A 15,414-nucleotide genomic window follows, 5' to 3' on the forward strand; every position below is an offset into this window, starting at 1 on the left:
TGGCTCCTAGGCAACATGTTATCAGTGGGCCAGGAGCTGCGAGCCCTTTCTGATGGCTTCTATTTAAAGGGCTCACGCTTTCCCTGAAGCTGCTAAGGTGTGAGCCCTTTAAATAGAAGCAGTTGAAAGAGCATGAAGCTCCTGGCCCCACTGCTAATGTGTTGCTAGGGAGTCAGAGAGGCGCAAGCCATTTCAACCCCTGCTATTTAAAGGCCCATCTCTTCTGTCCAAGACCCTGCCCCTTCCAGGGTGGCCTGCAACCACTTCTGAAACTTATGAAGTGGCTCCCCTTCAAAAATTATTGCCCACCCCTGTAATATGGTGTGACTGCACTCTTCATTGAGATTGGTGGCTGATATAATCAAAGATATATTGCAACATTTCTTCTTTAAAGTGAGTACTTAGCTAAAAGGAGTAACTACAGTATTATTTCTATGACTATGCCAAAATACAAAAAAATCTAATTATGGAAAATTAATCTAATAGCCCACACTTCCTGTTAAGTCTTATGTATCCAGATGTTAATGCATAATCTTGATTACTTTTTAGGAATGAAGGGTTTAGATAAATATAATATTTGGATTTTCATAGAGCATTTTATATAATGGCTCACAGCGTCTTACTTTAAAAATGCATAAGATAAATTCAGATTATCATGTTGGTAAGATGCTAAAGATACAGACAAAGTATCAAGCTCTAGGAAGTGTTTAGTGAAGTGCCACGGGGATCAGAGTTTAGTTCATTGTATTTCATAGCTTCATTGTGAATGATTCTGTCACCTTTGCTCACATTGAGAAGTTCCGTAAGTTTTGAGTATTCCTATTGAATTCTTACACCTACGCAAAGAGCAAGCCACTAAGCAAGGTGAGCATGGTGGCAAGATTGGGACCTTAATAATTTAGGACAGAGATGGGCAATAATTTTTGATGGGGGGTGGCATTCTAAGAATTTGGAAAGTGGTGCCGGACCATACTCTTCCATAATATTAATGGAGGAGGTGTTGGGGTCTGGGATGGAGGTTGGATGTAGAAGGAAGGTTGGGTTAAAGGATTGGGGTGCAGAAGGGGGTATGGGATCTGCAAGGGAAGTTGGGTGAAAGAGAGGGTTGTGACCTGGGGTAGGAGACTGGGGTGCAGGGATTTGGGTTCTAACCTTGGACAGGTGGGGGTTGTGACATTGGGCAGGAGGAGGTGCAGGATCTGGGATGCGGTATAGGTGCAGGGGAGGGGCAAAGGGTTTATATTATGTGGGGTAGGGAACAGGTGTGGGATGACACAGGGATGGGGGGAGGGAAGGGCTGGGGTGCCGGCCAGGAGACTTACCTGGGCAATTCCCTGCCAACAACCCATCAGATTTCTCAGGCAGCTGTGGGGCCATGTGTTTCTGTGAACAGCTGCGAGCCCAAGGGACATGCTGCCAGTACTTCAAACATACAAGACTATGCTGGTACGGGGACAGAATGCAAAGCCTCTCCCCCTTCCTCTGGGCTCACAGCTGTTCAAAAACAACCAGGACTCTGCATCTGGCTTTTCTGAGCAGTGTGTGAGGATGGGGCAGGCAGTAAGTCTGCCTGAGTCTCCTGCTGCGCCAGCGAACCAGATCCAGCGGTTTGGAGGCTTGGATCTGGCCTGCGGGCCATATTTTGCCCAGACCTGATCTAGGAGATGGAGTAAACATCATGTTCCTGAAATTCACAGATGTTACTAACTTGAGATGGATTGCAAATATCTGTGAGGAAAGAGAAAAGACACATATTGATTAAGACAGAGACATCAATATATTAGTAATGTGGGCAGAAAGTAATAGAACAGGACTCTACTTGAATAATGCAGCTTAATATATCTGTAGAAAAATAATCCAAATGAGAAAGGAGAAACCTGAGGAATAGTGATTGTAACTGAAATTTGTAATGATATGAAACAGCAAATTAGACATGAATTTGCAATTGGATGTGATGGTAGAAAAGGCCAGTGCAGACTTGGGTAGCATAGGCAGAGGCAATCTTGTCATAGACTTATAAGATAATAGTCCCTATCAATAAAGCTCTGGAATAACTACATCTGGAATATGGCATGTAATTTCCTGAAACATATTGACAAATTGAAAGGTGTTCAGAGAACACCAACAAATGTGTGAAAAAGTTTCATTGTCCTGTCTATGGCCTTGATTCAGTAAGTTACTTAAGTACTGCATATGTTTAAAAATAAACATAAGCAAGTTCTTTAATAGCTTGCTAAATCAGGACCCAAGTGGGTGGGAGAAATAGACGTCACAGATTCCAGATATTTAATGGGTATAAACATCAAGAATGCTAGTACAAGGAAGTATAAATTGGACTAATGGGGCAGAATTTTAAAAAGGAAGATTTAGAGTGCATATAAGTAAAAATATCTTCACCAAAATTTTTGTTTATAAAATAGTCACCTGAGGGTGATGATGGAAGCCCTATTGCTTTGGACATTTAAAATTTGTCTGAAGAAGACTCTAATCCAAGGTACAGTAAAAAATAATCCTGCCCTGGAAGGAAGATTGACTGCACAGTCTAGGAGATCTTCTCTATCACTAACTTCTGCAACTATAATTCTTTCTAGGTCTGGTTTGAATTAGAGTAATAAAACACAAGTAAGAATACACCTTGATTTGATTATGTGAAACTCAAACCAAATAAAATCATAGATTGTATCCTCATCATACACTTATCCTATGACCTTCAGGAGGTAGGGATTTAGCCATATGCAGTGTTAAATGCCTAATTTATTAATCACAGAAACACTTCATTGAATTACAATATAGTTCTCCAACAAAAGACTGAGTATGAGATGCAAGTTCCTTTCAGCATTTAATCTAAGAAAAACACAGGAGTTATTTTTAAGAAAAAGACTTAACAGAAAGAGTCAGATAATGCAATTGGACTGAATATATGAGAGATAAGGATTAGAGTAATTTATAACAATATATGGGAAATACAAAATCATCTTAAATTGGATGCTGACCTCAAAGGGTTACAAAGTGACTTCACAAACATGGGAAACTGAACAACAAAATTGTGGATGAAATTCAACATTGATAAGGGCTAAGTAATTCACATTGGAAAAAATAATCCCAACTAGGGATATAATAGTATAATTGATTAACCAATTAACCGATGAGCGAAAGCTTATAGGTTAACGCTATAGACTACATGCATTTCCCTCCCCCCATCTTTGCCAGTAAATTTTTTAGCAGGCTGGCCAGCAGCCCAATTCAGTTCTGGCTCACGCCAGGTCCAGAATCTACTCCTGCTGTGGCTCTGTATTTAGAGTGTATTAGGAGCCTGGCAGGCAGGCAATCAGTCTCAGTTCCGGCTCGTGCTGGGTCTGGGAGCTCAGATCCACCTTAGATAGGGGCTGCTGCCACCCCACGCTGCTGCCTTTTTATCAGAGGCAGTAGCACTGGTCAACAGGCAGCCAGTCCACAAGGGGAGCTAGTTTTTAACTTGGCTCCCCTCATGGACCAGCTCCTGCCTGACACGTTGCACTGCTGCCTCTGATATAGCAGCTGCCGGCCCCGCCCCCAGGGACTATAGACTAGTCAACTAACCGATAAGAATTCATGAGGTTACTCGACTATTCAATTAACCGATATTTAACATTCCTAATCCCAACTACATATATCTAATGATGAGTTCTTATGTAGCGTTGCTACTCAAAAAAAGATCTTGGAGTCAACGTGGTTAGTTCAGTAAACTTCCGATAATCCAGCACCTTTAGGACCCAGGGGGTGCCGGATTATCAGATATGCCAGACTATTGGAAGGGGGGGCTATGAGGGGTCTGGGATGGGGTAGGGGGGGATGCCACCCCAGACCTCTCATAGCCCCCCCTTCCGATAGTCTGGATCTGCCCCAGGCATCCCCGATTCAGCTGCTGCTGGTCAGTTTCAGCGGCGGCTGAATCTGGGACCCCTTGGGCAGAGCAGTTGGGGTGCTGCCAGGTTGGTCCTGACTAGTATGGCAGTTCTTATGGCCTTACTATTACACTTAGCATTTTGTCAGTTATGTTTATTCTCTAGGCTCTTAAGGGAGGAATATTACCTAATAGCATATGCTCAGGGTGAGGCGCCAGGAACTTCTACGTTCTAGTTCTGGCTCTTACCCAAGGCCTGACTCTGTCTGTATTCTTAAGCAAGTAACTAGGGACCTTATCCAATTCCTAGTAGTCAGTCAACTGAAAGGAGCCTACTTAAACAAAAACTGGTTCACACTCAAACCTTACTGCCTGAGTTTCCCATCTTTAAAGTAGGAATAATAATATTGGAATGTCCTGTGTGATAAAAAAAAGTTAGGACACAGTTGAAATGAAGGTAAAGGAAGATATTTGATAGAGCTGCTGAAGGACCCTTTATAGTCCTCTATGGCCCTACATTTCAGATTTACAGTTTAATCCAAAACTCACTGAAGCTGCTGGAGTCTTTGCCATTTACTTTAGTTCACTGCCCTCAAAATTTAGCTGACACAGAGTTAAGGTTGCTTCAGGTTAAATGCCTCATATCCTTTCAGAATGGTAAGTGCACCTGTACTTAAACTTTTGAAAACCTAGAAGTATAGAGTACACAGCTTTGGTTCAATGGCCAAGCACTTACTCTGACATCAGGCTGCCTGCAAACACTTAGGTCTGCAAGAGCCCCCGTCCTGCTGCACACCAGTAAATGAGTTTCTGTAGCTCAGCATCTTGGCTTCAGTAACTATTTTTAATATTGCTTCTTCATAGGGATTGTGGATATCAGCCACTTGTTACACTTAGAGGAACAGAACTAGCAGAATCTTGTTCAGGGTATAAGGCCACCTTTATTGTGAATTCAGAATTAATTTACTGTCACTTGTTTCTAAAATTATCCACCACACATACACACACTCATACACACAGTTCCATGGATGGGATCTAATTACCAGCCTCGGTTGCTCTTGCTAGTCCACTGGCCAGGTGGTCTAGACACAAGGAGGGGAATCGGGTCAAGTCAGAATGTTCTGATGCTCCTGGAGGATGATTGTAAAACCAAAAGACCTAACCCTATAGTTTTGGACCCATTTTTAATATTGTTTAGTCCAGTAGAGATTTTCCTGTCCCGCTGCTTCATGAGTCATCAGTTAATGGCAGATGCGACTTAGATCTTCTTTTCTTGATGGAGGTTTTGTCTTTCTTTCTTGGATGAGTTCTTTTGAAAGGCTTACCTGCATTGTTCTTTGGCCACCAAGGTGTTTCTGGCAGCTGATCATTGAGATGGGCTGGCTTTGGGAGCTGGTCTCTTTACACACACCCATATTCACACTTTTAAATGAGATTACCGACACACACACTTTAAAAAGAGTTATGGCAGTGCAAAGTTTAAAATGGGGTTTCAGTTACAATATGGAGTCACTTTAGTTGCAATGTATTAACACTTTAAAATGGGATTTTAGTTACAATATAAAAAAGTTACAATAACAAATTCTTCAAAGGCCATTCTTAGTAGGCTACTAACAAATCCGTCCAAAAGTGGTTAACACCGTTTCAGTTATAAAATCCCGTGTCTAAAAAATTGGTCCACAATTATTAAGGAGACATGTCTTTTTGGTAGCTATACTTCATTAAAAGGGCAATTTTACCCTTCAGCCCTACACACTAGCTTAGCTCAGACGTGCACAAATGGATGCCTGTTTGGGAAGGATCAGGACTATAGTTTGAGCCCCAACTGTGTGCAAACACATTTAAAATGTAGATGTCACATGGCTAATGGGGGGGGGGGGAGCTGTATTTCAGCTCCCATGCTCAATTGATTGAGTTTGGACCAATAACTCTACTTTAGACTCCTATGAGTCATAGCAATTTTCAATATAATCACAGAATGTGTGTGGCTTTTAGAGCATTTCAAAAAATTAGCTGTTAAATAATAAGGTAGACTCAACCTTAACTATTAGAGTTAGTCAGAAAAACTTAGAAATATTTCCTATCCATTTGATCAAAAGCAAAATATTTTGCAAAGTTGTGTTCATTTGGCTGGGGGGGAAAAAAACAAAAAAGTTCAGGCAATGCTGAAACATCCCATTTTGATATTTTCAGAATTTTTAATTTTTTGTTTATAAATTTTGTATATTATAAAATTGAAAAGTTGAAATGAAAATGACACGCTTTGATCTGAAAGGAAAAAAAATTCAATTTTCTTTTATGGATAATTTTGAAATGTTCAGGTGGTGTTGTGATTTAAAACAAAAAAAAACAAATTTAAAAATCTTTCACAAAATAGAAACATTGGGCCCTCAAACAGGTATATTAACAGTAGCACCAGTGCTGCCATCCCACTATAATGGGGTTTGGGTTCATGTGGCAACAGTACTGTTGTGATGCTGTCTAATTTCACTACCTGATTCCTAGGCTGATTCCTAGACAGATGTGGTGCTAATGTCACCATCTGATTCCTATGCCTGATTCCTAGGCTGAATGAAACAGAACTGGACAGGAGTGATCACTGTTCTACAAATACTTAACTATCTCAACATTGGTATTGGGCATAGGGTATCATAGGGTATCAGTTAATGTTTCTTTCATTGTTTCAGTGACAGCAGAATCACAGAGCTGAGCTTCACCATGCAAAACACCATGAGATTTTGACTTTTATTTATGTTAAATACATGCACAAGGAGGTGTGCAATGTACTGACACTATGAAAATGTCAGTAATTTTTTTCTTAAGAAGCCTTTATTTGTCTCCTATAGTTTATCAAATCCTTAATAATGATGAAACAACACTTCCTTTTTTCCCCCCAACATTACATAAGAACATAAGAACAGCCATACTGCATCAGACCAAAGGTCCATCTAGCTCAGTATCCTGTCTGCCAACAGTGGCCAATAGCAGATGCCTCAGAGGGAGTGAACAGAACAGGCAATCATCGCATGATCCCTCTCCTGTCAACCATATTCAGCCCCCTGACAAACAGAGGCTTGGGGCAGCATTCCCATTTTCTCCACACAAGCTCATCTGAAGAAGTGGGATTTGCCCATGAAAGCTCATGATTCTCTCTCTCTCTCGTTAGTTTCTAAGGCTACATCTACACTGCAGGCTTCTTGTGCAAGAACTGTTTTATGCAAGGGTTCTTGTACAAAAGGTCTTGCACAAGAGCGCGTCCACACTGTCATGTAGTTTTGCGCAAGAGATGTGCTTGCTCCCCTGTGGCAGCTTGGCTGAGCGGCGCAGAAGTCAGCTGAGAACCACGGCAGGAGGCGAAAGGGTGCGGGGACGTGCGGCGTGACAGCGGCTCCAGGCCCCGCCCCCTGGCCATGAACGTCACCGCCCTGCCCCCCTTCGCCTCTCGCTGTGGTGCTCAGCTGACTTCTGCGCTGCTCAGCCAAGCCGTCATGTGGGAGAAGTGGCGCAAGCGACCGTTTTGGCTCTGCACTCCCCATGCAGCACGGGGAGTGCGGAGCCCAAACGGCCATTTGGGCTCCGCGGTCCCCTGAGTGAGAGGCAGGAGGGGGAGGGGAAGAGAGAGAGAGAGAGACAGAAAGAGAGGCAGGAGGCGGAGGAGAGCTGAGGGGGGGGGGGAGGCAGGAGGAGGAGGAGAGAGAGATGGAGCGAGATACCGGAGGCTCAGGAGAGAAGACTGACGTGGAGGAGAGACATGAAAATCCCGCCCTATGACGGGCTAATTGGCTAGTTTCAAAATAATGGACTTGCATGTAGATTATTTCAAAATAATGTTATTTCGAAATAATGTTATTTTGAAATAATGTTGCTGTTTAGGCATGCCCTAAGGTGCCATGCAACTACTCATTGTTTTTAAAGTTACAGACTAACACCACTACCCCTCTGAGACAAATAGAGTGAATGTTGGTATCTGACCCCATAGTAATATTTGATAACTAACATTACTGATTATACATGGAGAGATGGATTTTAGCTGCAATCATTTCCATAATCATATTTACTATTTCTTATACATTGAAAATAAAAACAAAACTTTGATAGTTCTTTTTAAATGAATTCCAAAAGCACAAATTAGAGAGATTTCCATTCTGAGGCCTCAGGCCTGAAGTGTTTTTCATTTTCTTGTGATTGCAGATTTCATGAGTTTCGGATTAGTACAGAAAGGTTATTAAGAGATTTGAGATGAAAATTGGTTTTGTGCTTGAAATGGCACCTAAGTGTTACAAACTGCCATTGAGTAGATCAGTGGGATAGCATTTCAAGGATTTCCTCATTACAGTCTGTTCTTTTGGAGGCTAATGCATTGTTGGGGGGAGGAGGGAGAAATCTTACATCAATAAGAAAAACCTTCAACTGTCAAATAAAAAATAATCCAGCAGAAGGTTATTAACCAATGAAACTGTTACTGTTACTATTTAACCGTCAACTGTCTCTACCAAATCTGCATATTCAAGAGACTTACTGCAAATGAATCAGCCCTGTAGAAAAGTGACTAGCTGCCTCAGTAGCATTGTTTTCCAGAGGTTTGGGGAGCCATACGGCGCAGCTGCAGGGAAGAGGTTGTACATTGTCTCCACTTTGCCAGCAAAAGTAATTTTACTCACAGGCTACATTAACTCGTCTAGTTTCCCATCTCTGCTCTTTCATACTGGTTGACAAGGCAAGCTCTGATAACTCAGCTTCAATGGAGTCACTCTATCTGGAAGGAAAGTGGGGGAATATAGAATCTCAGCAGTTCTGCAGTGACACAGATACTATATTTCTGATAAATCCTTCAAGATATACATAATAATGGGTCAACCAAGTGGGGTTTGGACCTTCTTTTGGTGAGAGGACAGATAAGGGTGTTCAAGAAGAGCTCCTCAATGGGCATTTCAAATATTTCATCCTCCAAAAATCCCTGCTTTTGGTTTTTCATATGTGTTGAAGGGCAATCTGGTTCAAAATATTATTAATATAGAATCAAAAGAGCAAGAGGAGCTACAAACACATAAGACAAGATCTTTGCCCTGAAGAACTTACAGCAGGGATAATCAATAGGCAGACTGTAGGCCAAACGTGGACCTCAGTCACTTTTGATTGGACTCTGAAATCTTTTTATCTTTTTTTAATTACTATTATTTGCTCTAGCATCTGGATCTTGACAATAGCATGACTAAATATTTAGACCATGGCAAAAAATAATTGACTACCCTTGTCTTACAGTGTAACTAGAGAAGGAATTGATGAGGTATATGGAATGACATATGAAAGCAAGTGAAACAGCAATGAAATACCAATTTAGGACACAGCTTGTTAGCTTCCCCTTAGATGGATTTTTTATTAGCACTCCTTTGCTGGTGGGCTGGGGAGAGTTAATTTTCTGGAAAATGTGTGTTTAAAATAAGAATGTGCAGGTAAAGCTTGATCTACAATGAAACACTTGAGTACACTTCACAGACTGCAGGTGTGTTTTATTAGTTTATTTGGGGGGAAAAGACTCTGTGCTTCCTTAATAAATAGTTGCTGTTTTTATATTCCTTTATGTCAAAGGATGACAGTTCCTTTGTGTGTACACCAAGGTCTGAACTTCAAATTTAGTTCAGATAACTCTGAAAGGTTACTTGCCTTTCTAGAGTTTACCTGAACCACTTGTCTGCAAAGCTCAGTTGGAAATCTCTAAAGAACAGGCTTTGTGATTTCACTGAGGCAGGAAATGCCCAAGAACAGATTCTCCTGTAATATTTTCCATCTATTCCATGTCCTGCCTGGGATCTGGAAGGGCAGAGATTCATGAAAACATAAAAATATCCTCTAGAACTCAAGAAATATTTCATCCATGTTTGTTCATTTATATATAATTGGTACACAACTGCACCTCCTGAATGAGAGCACCAACATATACTATGCTTCAGAGAGAGACAGGGCCTTCTCAAGTTCCCTTTCCACATCACACAGCAGGAGTGAACTCATTGCCTCTCCTTTTAGGATAGAATGGGCAATACAAAAACAGCCGCCCACAGGCATAATCCCTGGCAGGTGGCCATCACTATATTTACTTTCACCTCCATAGGTATTTGAGGATCACAGCTCTGGTTGATCGTGAATCTGTCCGTGGCCAATTCGAGCAGTGGGAAGCGTCACAGACCAGGACGCTGCTTCTCGACACTCACATGGGCCATGAATGGTGATTCGTGGCCAACCAGAGCTGCGATTTTCCAATACTTGCAGAGGCATAAGTAAAAATGGAGGTATGAGCTACTAGGAACTGACCCTGTGGACTGGATCCAGCCCACATACCAGAACTTGCCCACCCCTGCTTTAGGAGGATGCATGTTCAGATAGCTCCATTGTTATAGATCAGAGGTGGGGAAAAGGGCCTCCGTGGGCCGGATCCGGCCTGCCAAGCAGGTTGAACCAGCCCGTGGAGGCCCTGCCACTCCCCTGCCCAATTCAGGCCTGAGGGCGGGAGAGTGCACGAAACTTGCTCCCGCCCTGGCAGGACCACGCAGCGCTTTGAAGCACAATGCGCTCCTCCCAGAGCGGAAGGAGACGTCACGCACTACCCCGCCCCCAACCCCTGATTGACCTGGGGGTGGGAGACACATGCAAGTTTCCTCTGCCCTCCCCCCTGCCCTGTGAGGAGCACACTTCAAAGTGCCATATGCTCACGTAGGGTGGGGGCAGGGCACTCCCCCTGCCCCCGAGCCAATCAGGGCCTAGGGGCAGGGGAGCTGCGTGAAGCTTCCTTCATTCTGCCCCAGCCCTGCGAGGAGCGGGTGGCACTTCTAAATGCCATGTGCTCCTCGCAGGGCGGGAGAAGGCTTCGCGTGCTCCCCTACCCACAGGCCTTGATTGGCCTGGGTGTGGGGGAGTGTGCAAAGTCTCTTCCCACCCTGTCAGGGGCTTGGATGCCTAGTGGGAAGGAGGGGCAAAGGGCTTCCCCACCCCCAGACCAATCATGGTTTGTGGGTGGGGTAGCCCAGAAGCATCCTGTCCACGCCCCTTCGGGGCTACCCAAAAATTTTTGAAGTGGCCCCCAGCCAAAAATTATTGCCCACCCCAATATAGACTATGGCCACACCATTCCTTGGCCAGGAATCCCTTCCAGGGATTCCAGCTGAGGCCTACCTAAATCTCCTTTGTTGCAATTTAAGCCCATTGCTTCTTGTCCCATTATCAGAAGCTAAGGAGAATGATCTAGCTCCATCCTTTTAGGTATTTGAAAGCTGCTATCATGTCCCTTCTCAGTCTTTTCTTTTCCATAGTAAACATACCCAATTCTTTCAATCTTCCGTCATGGGTCATGTTTTCTAGACCTTTACTCTTTTGTATTGCTCTTCTTTGGACCTTTTCCAATTTCTACACATCTTTTCTGAAGTGTGCTGCCTAGAACTGGACACAGTATTCCAGTTGTGGCCTAGTTAGTGCAAAGGAGAGCAGAATAATTACTTTTTGTGTGTTGCTTACAACACACTTGTATGCATCCCAGAATGACGTTTGCTTTCTTTTTGGCAACAGTTGACTCATATTCAGTTTGTGGTCCACTATGACCCCTAGATTCCTTTCTGTAGTACTCCTTCCTAGATAATCACTTCCCATTTTGTATGTGTGAAACTGATTGTTCCTCCCTACATGGACTACTTCACATTTGTCTTTACTGAGCTTCATCCTATTTATTTCAGACCATTTCTCCAGTTTGTCCAGATCATTTTGGATTATGACCCTGTCCTCCAAAGCACTTGCAGCTCCTTTGAGCTTGGTATCATCTGCAAACTTTATGTCGTTACTTAAATCGTTGATGAAGAACAGAACCAGTTCCTAAACTGATCCCTGCAGAACCCTACTTGTTATGCCCTTCCAGCAAGACTGAACCGTTAATAACTACTCTCTGAGAATGGCTATGCAGCCAGTTACACACCCACCTTAGTCACCCCATGAACATTGTATTTCTTTAATTTATTGATAAGAAGGCCATGTGAGACTGTATAAATACTTTACTAAAGTCTAGGTATATCACATCTGCTACTTCCCCCTTATCCACAAGGCTTGTTATCCTATCAAAGAAAGGTATCAGGTTATTTGATATGATTTGTTCTTTACAAACCCATGTTAACTGTTATTTATCATCTTCTTATCCTCCAGATGTTTTCAGATGGATTCCTTCATTATTTTTGCTCCATTATCTTTCCTGACACAGAATTTTAGCTGACTGGTGTGTAGATTGCAGGGTTGTCCTTATTTCCCTTTTTATAAATGGGCACCACATTTGCCTTTTTCCAGTCTTCTGGATTCTCTCCTGTCTTCATGACATTTCAAAGATGATAACTAATGGCTCAAATACTTCTTCAAAGAGCTCCTTGAGTTGCATTGATAACAAACATATTATTGTTAGACTTCACCTCAGAGTACAGAATGTGCTGTCACCTGAGAAAACTGGTGGAGAGTGTTATTAAAACCATAAATAAAGGCAAGGAAATTAAACACACACACACACAAAAAGTCTTACTGTCATTTATTCCTCTCCAGGTAAAGTGATGGTGATAAAAGTATCTGTGAGTGAAATAGGCTCTTTGGGGTACTGTCATTTTCGAGCTTGGTTTCCCTGTTATAGGGATATTTTTCAGACAAATTTGACCCCAAAATTTAAATTTTATTAAATTGAGCTTTGCAGATTCTGAGAGAGATGGAACTGTATTTCTTAGTTTCCCATCTGTAAAAAAGAGATAATAGGACTTCCTTGTCTCCCAGGCGAGTTATGAGGATAAATACATTAAAGAACTGTGAAATGCTCAGCTACTTGAGTGATAAGAGCCAGGTAAGTATCTAAGACATATACTGGCGATTTTGTGATTCATAAGTAATCTCATCATACCAGTCCATGGTAGGAGTGATTGGCTCTTTCTTATTAATCAAGTGTACAGTAGATAAGAGCAAACAAAGAAACAATTTGAACACAAAATTTCACACTGAAAGGCAATCATTTCTTGCAGATGAGATGTTTCAGCATAAAATTATTACATGTAATATGATAGCCATTAGGAATCCATCGTAACCAATGTACTGCCAAGTGTTGTGTAAAACAACTTCTGCCTCTGAAGTGGTTAACTCCAGTTGCTTCATTACTGTATCTTTGAGAAATTTCAGAATTCTGGTAAAAATCAAGTACAGAATCATATTTATCTGTCAGGCAGGCTAGCACTATAATGGTGTGCATTTCAAACAAGAAACTATTTAATGCATATTCAGGGATTAGTCTGTGTGGGTTAATACTTGCTCCTCTCACAGATGGCAGCACCAGAGGGAATTATTACCATTATTTTACACTCGCTTTCTTGCTTTTAAAAGTGCAAGCAGCAGTTTACTTGCCACATATTACTCATACTCTGTTCCTTGCTTTTTTGCTGGTAGAATACATACACAAATGCAGACAAGCTTTTAGAGGCTGCAGAGCAGTTGGCTCAGACTGGGGAATGTGACCCTGAAGAGATCTACAAAGCAGCCCGGCATCTGGAAGTGCGGATTCAGGACTTTGTGCGGAGAGTGGAACAGAGGAAACTTCTCTTGGATATGTCTGTCTCCTTCCACACTCATACCAAAGAGGTAAGATGCACGTGATGGAATTTCTCTATATTACACAATAATGCAACAGACTTATAATTTACAAGGTAAAAGCTAAAAGAACGCGAACAGGATGCATTTATTGCACAGGGCAAATGCCAAATTCCTGCATTGTTTGATTTGGATCTTTGGGCCCTGACTTCAGTAAAGTGGAGAAAATGCGCTTAAACCATTTGTATGCATGCTGTGGAACAGTAAACTAGTGCAACACTATGCCCTCTTTCCCCCCGCTCCCCCCCCCAAAAAAAAGCCAAACAGTGGTTAATTCACAATTAAAAGGTGGCACTGTAAAATAAGTGGCCATTTATACTATGGGTACACTTAGACTGCAGGGTTTTTCCAGGATCCTGGAGGTATCCTGGAAAAACTCCACCACGTTCAGGGAACGCATTTGCTCTTCCGCTTTTTTTTGCGGAAGAGCAAATGTACTCTTTCGGGGAGCTCTGTATACCTCTTCTGGAAAAGCAATCGGAAAAAGCCTATAGTGTAGACATAGCCTATGTTTGAGATCTTTTGTAACAACATCAATTAGATTAAACCCATTAGACATAAATGTGCCTGCAGTGTGATATGTACTCCTTAAGGAATTCTGTTTTAATGTAGCATCAATTAATATAGCCATTATTACTGTTCCTAGAAAAATTAACATAGCCATTATTACTTAGAGTCACTAGAAAAATTAAACTGGTTAATGAAGCTGATTTTTGTTTTCAAAATTAACCATAAGGGGTTATAAGTACACATACACATGAGGTTTTGATGACTCAGTGAGAACCTGAGTGCATGCTGTTTAGTGTAAAAAGTGAAAAACATTCAAAGATAAGGCTGTCTCAACACAAATACCATGGACAAGACATCAAGTAGGAGGTCACTGAGGATGTAATTAAAGCATACCTCACATTTTTCTGTAGACCATTGAACAATGAGGCTGTGTCTACATTGGCATCCCTTTCTGGAAAAGGGATGCTAATGAGACACTTTGGAATTGCAAATCCGCGGGGGATTTAAATATCCCCCGCGGCATTTGCATTTACATGGCTGCCGCTTTTTTCTGGCTCGGGGTTTTTGCCGGAGAAAAGCGCCAGTCTAGACGCGATTTTCCGGAAAATAAGCCCTTGAAAGTAGGAATAAGGGATCTTCCGGAAAAGGGCAATTCCGAAGTGTCTCATTAGCATCCCTTTTCCGGAAAGGGATGCCAATGTAGACACAGCCTGAGTGACTATTAAAGATGGGCTTTTTCTGAGATGGAATTAGTCAGAATCACTATTTTCATGCTTTGTAGCATCTATTTGCAAGATCACACTTGATCCATAAAGATGCTCTTATTAGCTGAAAGTTTTGTCTATATTAGTTGAATTCCAAATTACGAAAAAAAGTCATTTATAATGGGCTTGAACAAAGTGGGGGAACGTTCATAAACAAAAATCAAAGGTAGCCTCCTAGAAAGTATTAATGATTTGCAGTATATGCCTCACTTTTAGTAAATCTTAGAGATAAAGTAATGAAATATTGGAAGAGCAGGGTGCACACAGTTTCAATAAAGGTCCTGATTCTGTAATGCACATTAAAAAAAATGAGGAGTAACGTTAGTTTGAACCAAGGGGTTTGGTTTGAACTAACGTATCCCGGCGCACACTTTCACTTTCGAAACAGCTGTTGAGTGGAGTAATGCACCGGCGAGGTCATGCTAATGAAGCGCAGGATATTTAAATTCCCGCTTCGTTAGCAATTTTGGTCGCCTACATTTGCATCCCTAGTTCGAACTAGGGAGCAAGTGTAGAAGTACTCCATGATACTATATTCAGTATATTATACTAAATTTGTTAGTCTCTAAGGTGCGACAGGACCACTCGTTGTTTACTACCCTTCTGAGA

General features: G+C 41.9%; 1 protein-coding gene across 5 annotated transcripts in view; it reads left to right on the forward strand.

Moving 5' to 3' along the window:
* Positions 1–15,414, forward strand: part of KALRN (kalirin RhoGEF kinase) — a 786,138-nt gene that overhangs the window by 452,315 nt on the left and 318,409 nt on the right. For all 5 annotated transcript variants that reach the window (XM_075933149.2, XM_075933142.2, XM_075933143.2 and 2 more), the window contains exon 11: positions 13,331–13,522. In XM_075933149.2, coding sequence (XP_075789264.2) covers positions 13,331–13,522 — 192 coding nt within the window. The remainder of the gene's footprint in view (positions 1–13,330; positions 13,523–15,414) is intronic.

The sequence above is a fragment of the Pelodiscus sinensis genome, chromosome 7 (genome assembly GCF_052426305.1).
Source record: "Pelodiscus sinensis isolate ZL-2025 chromosome 7, ASM5242630v1, whole genome shotgun sequence".
Lineage (NCBI taxonomy): Eukaryota > Metazoa > Chordata > Testudines > Trionychidae > Pelodiscus > Pelodiscus sinensis.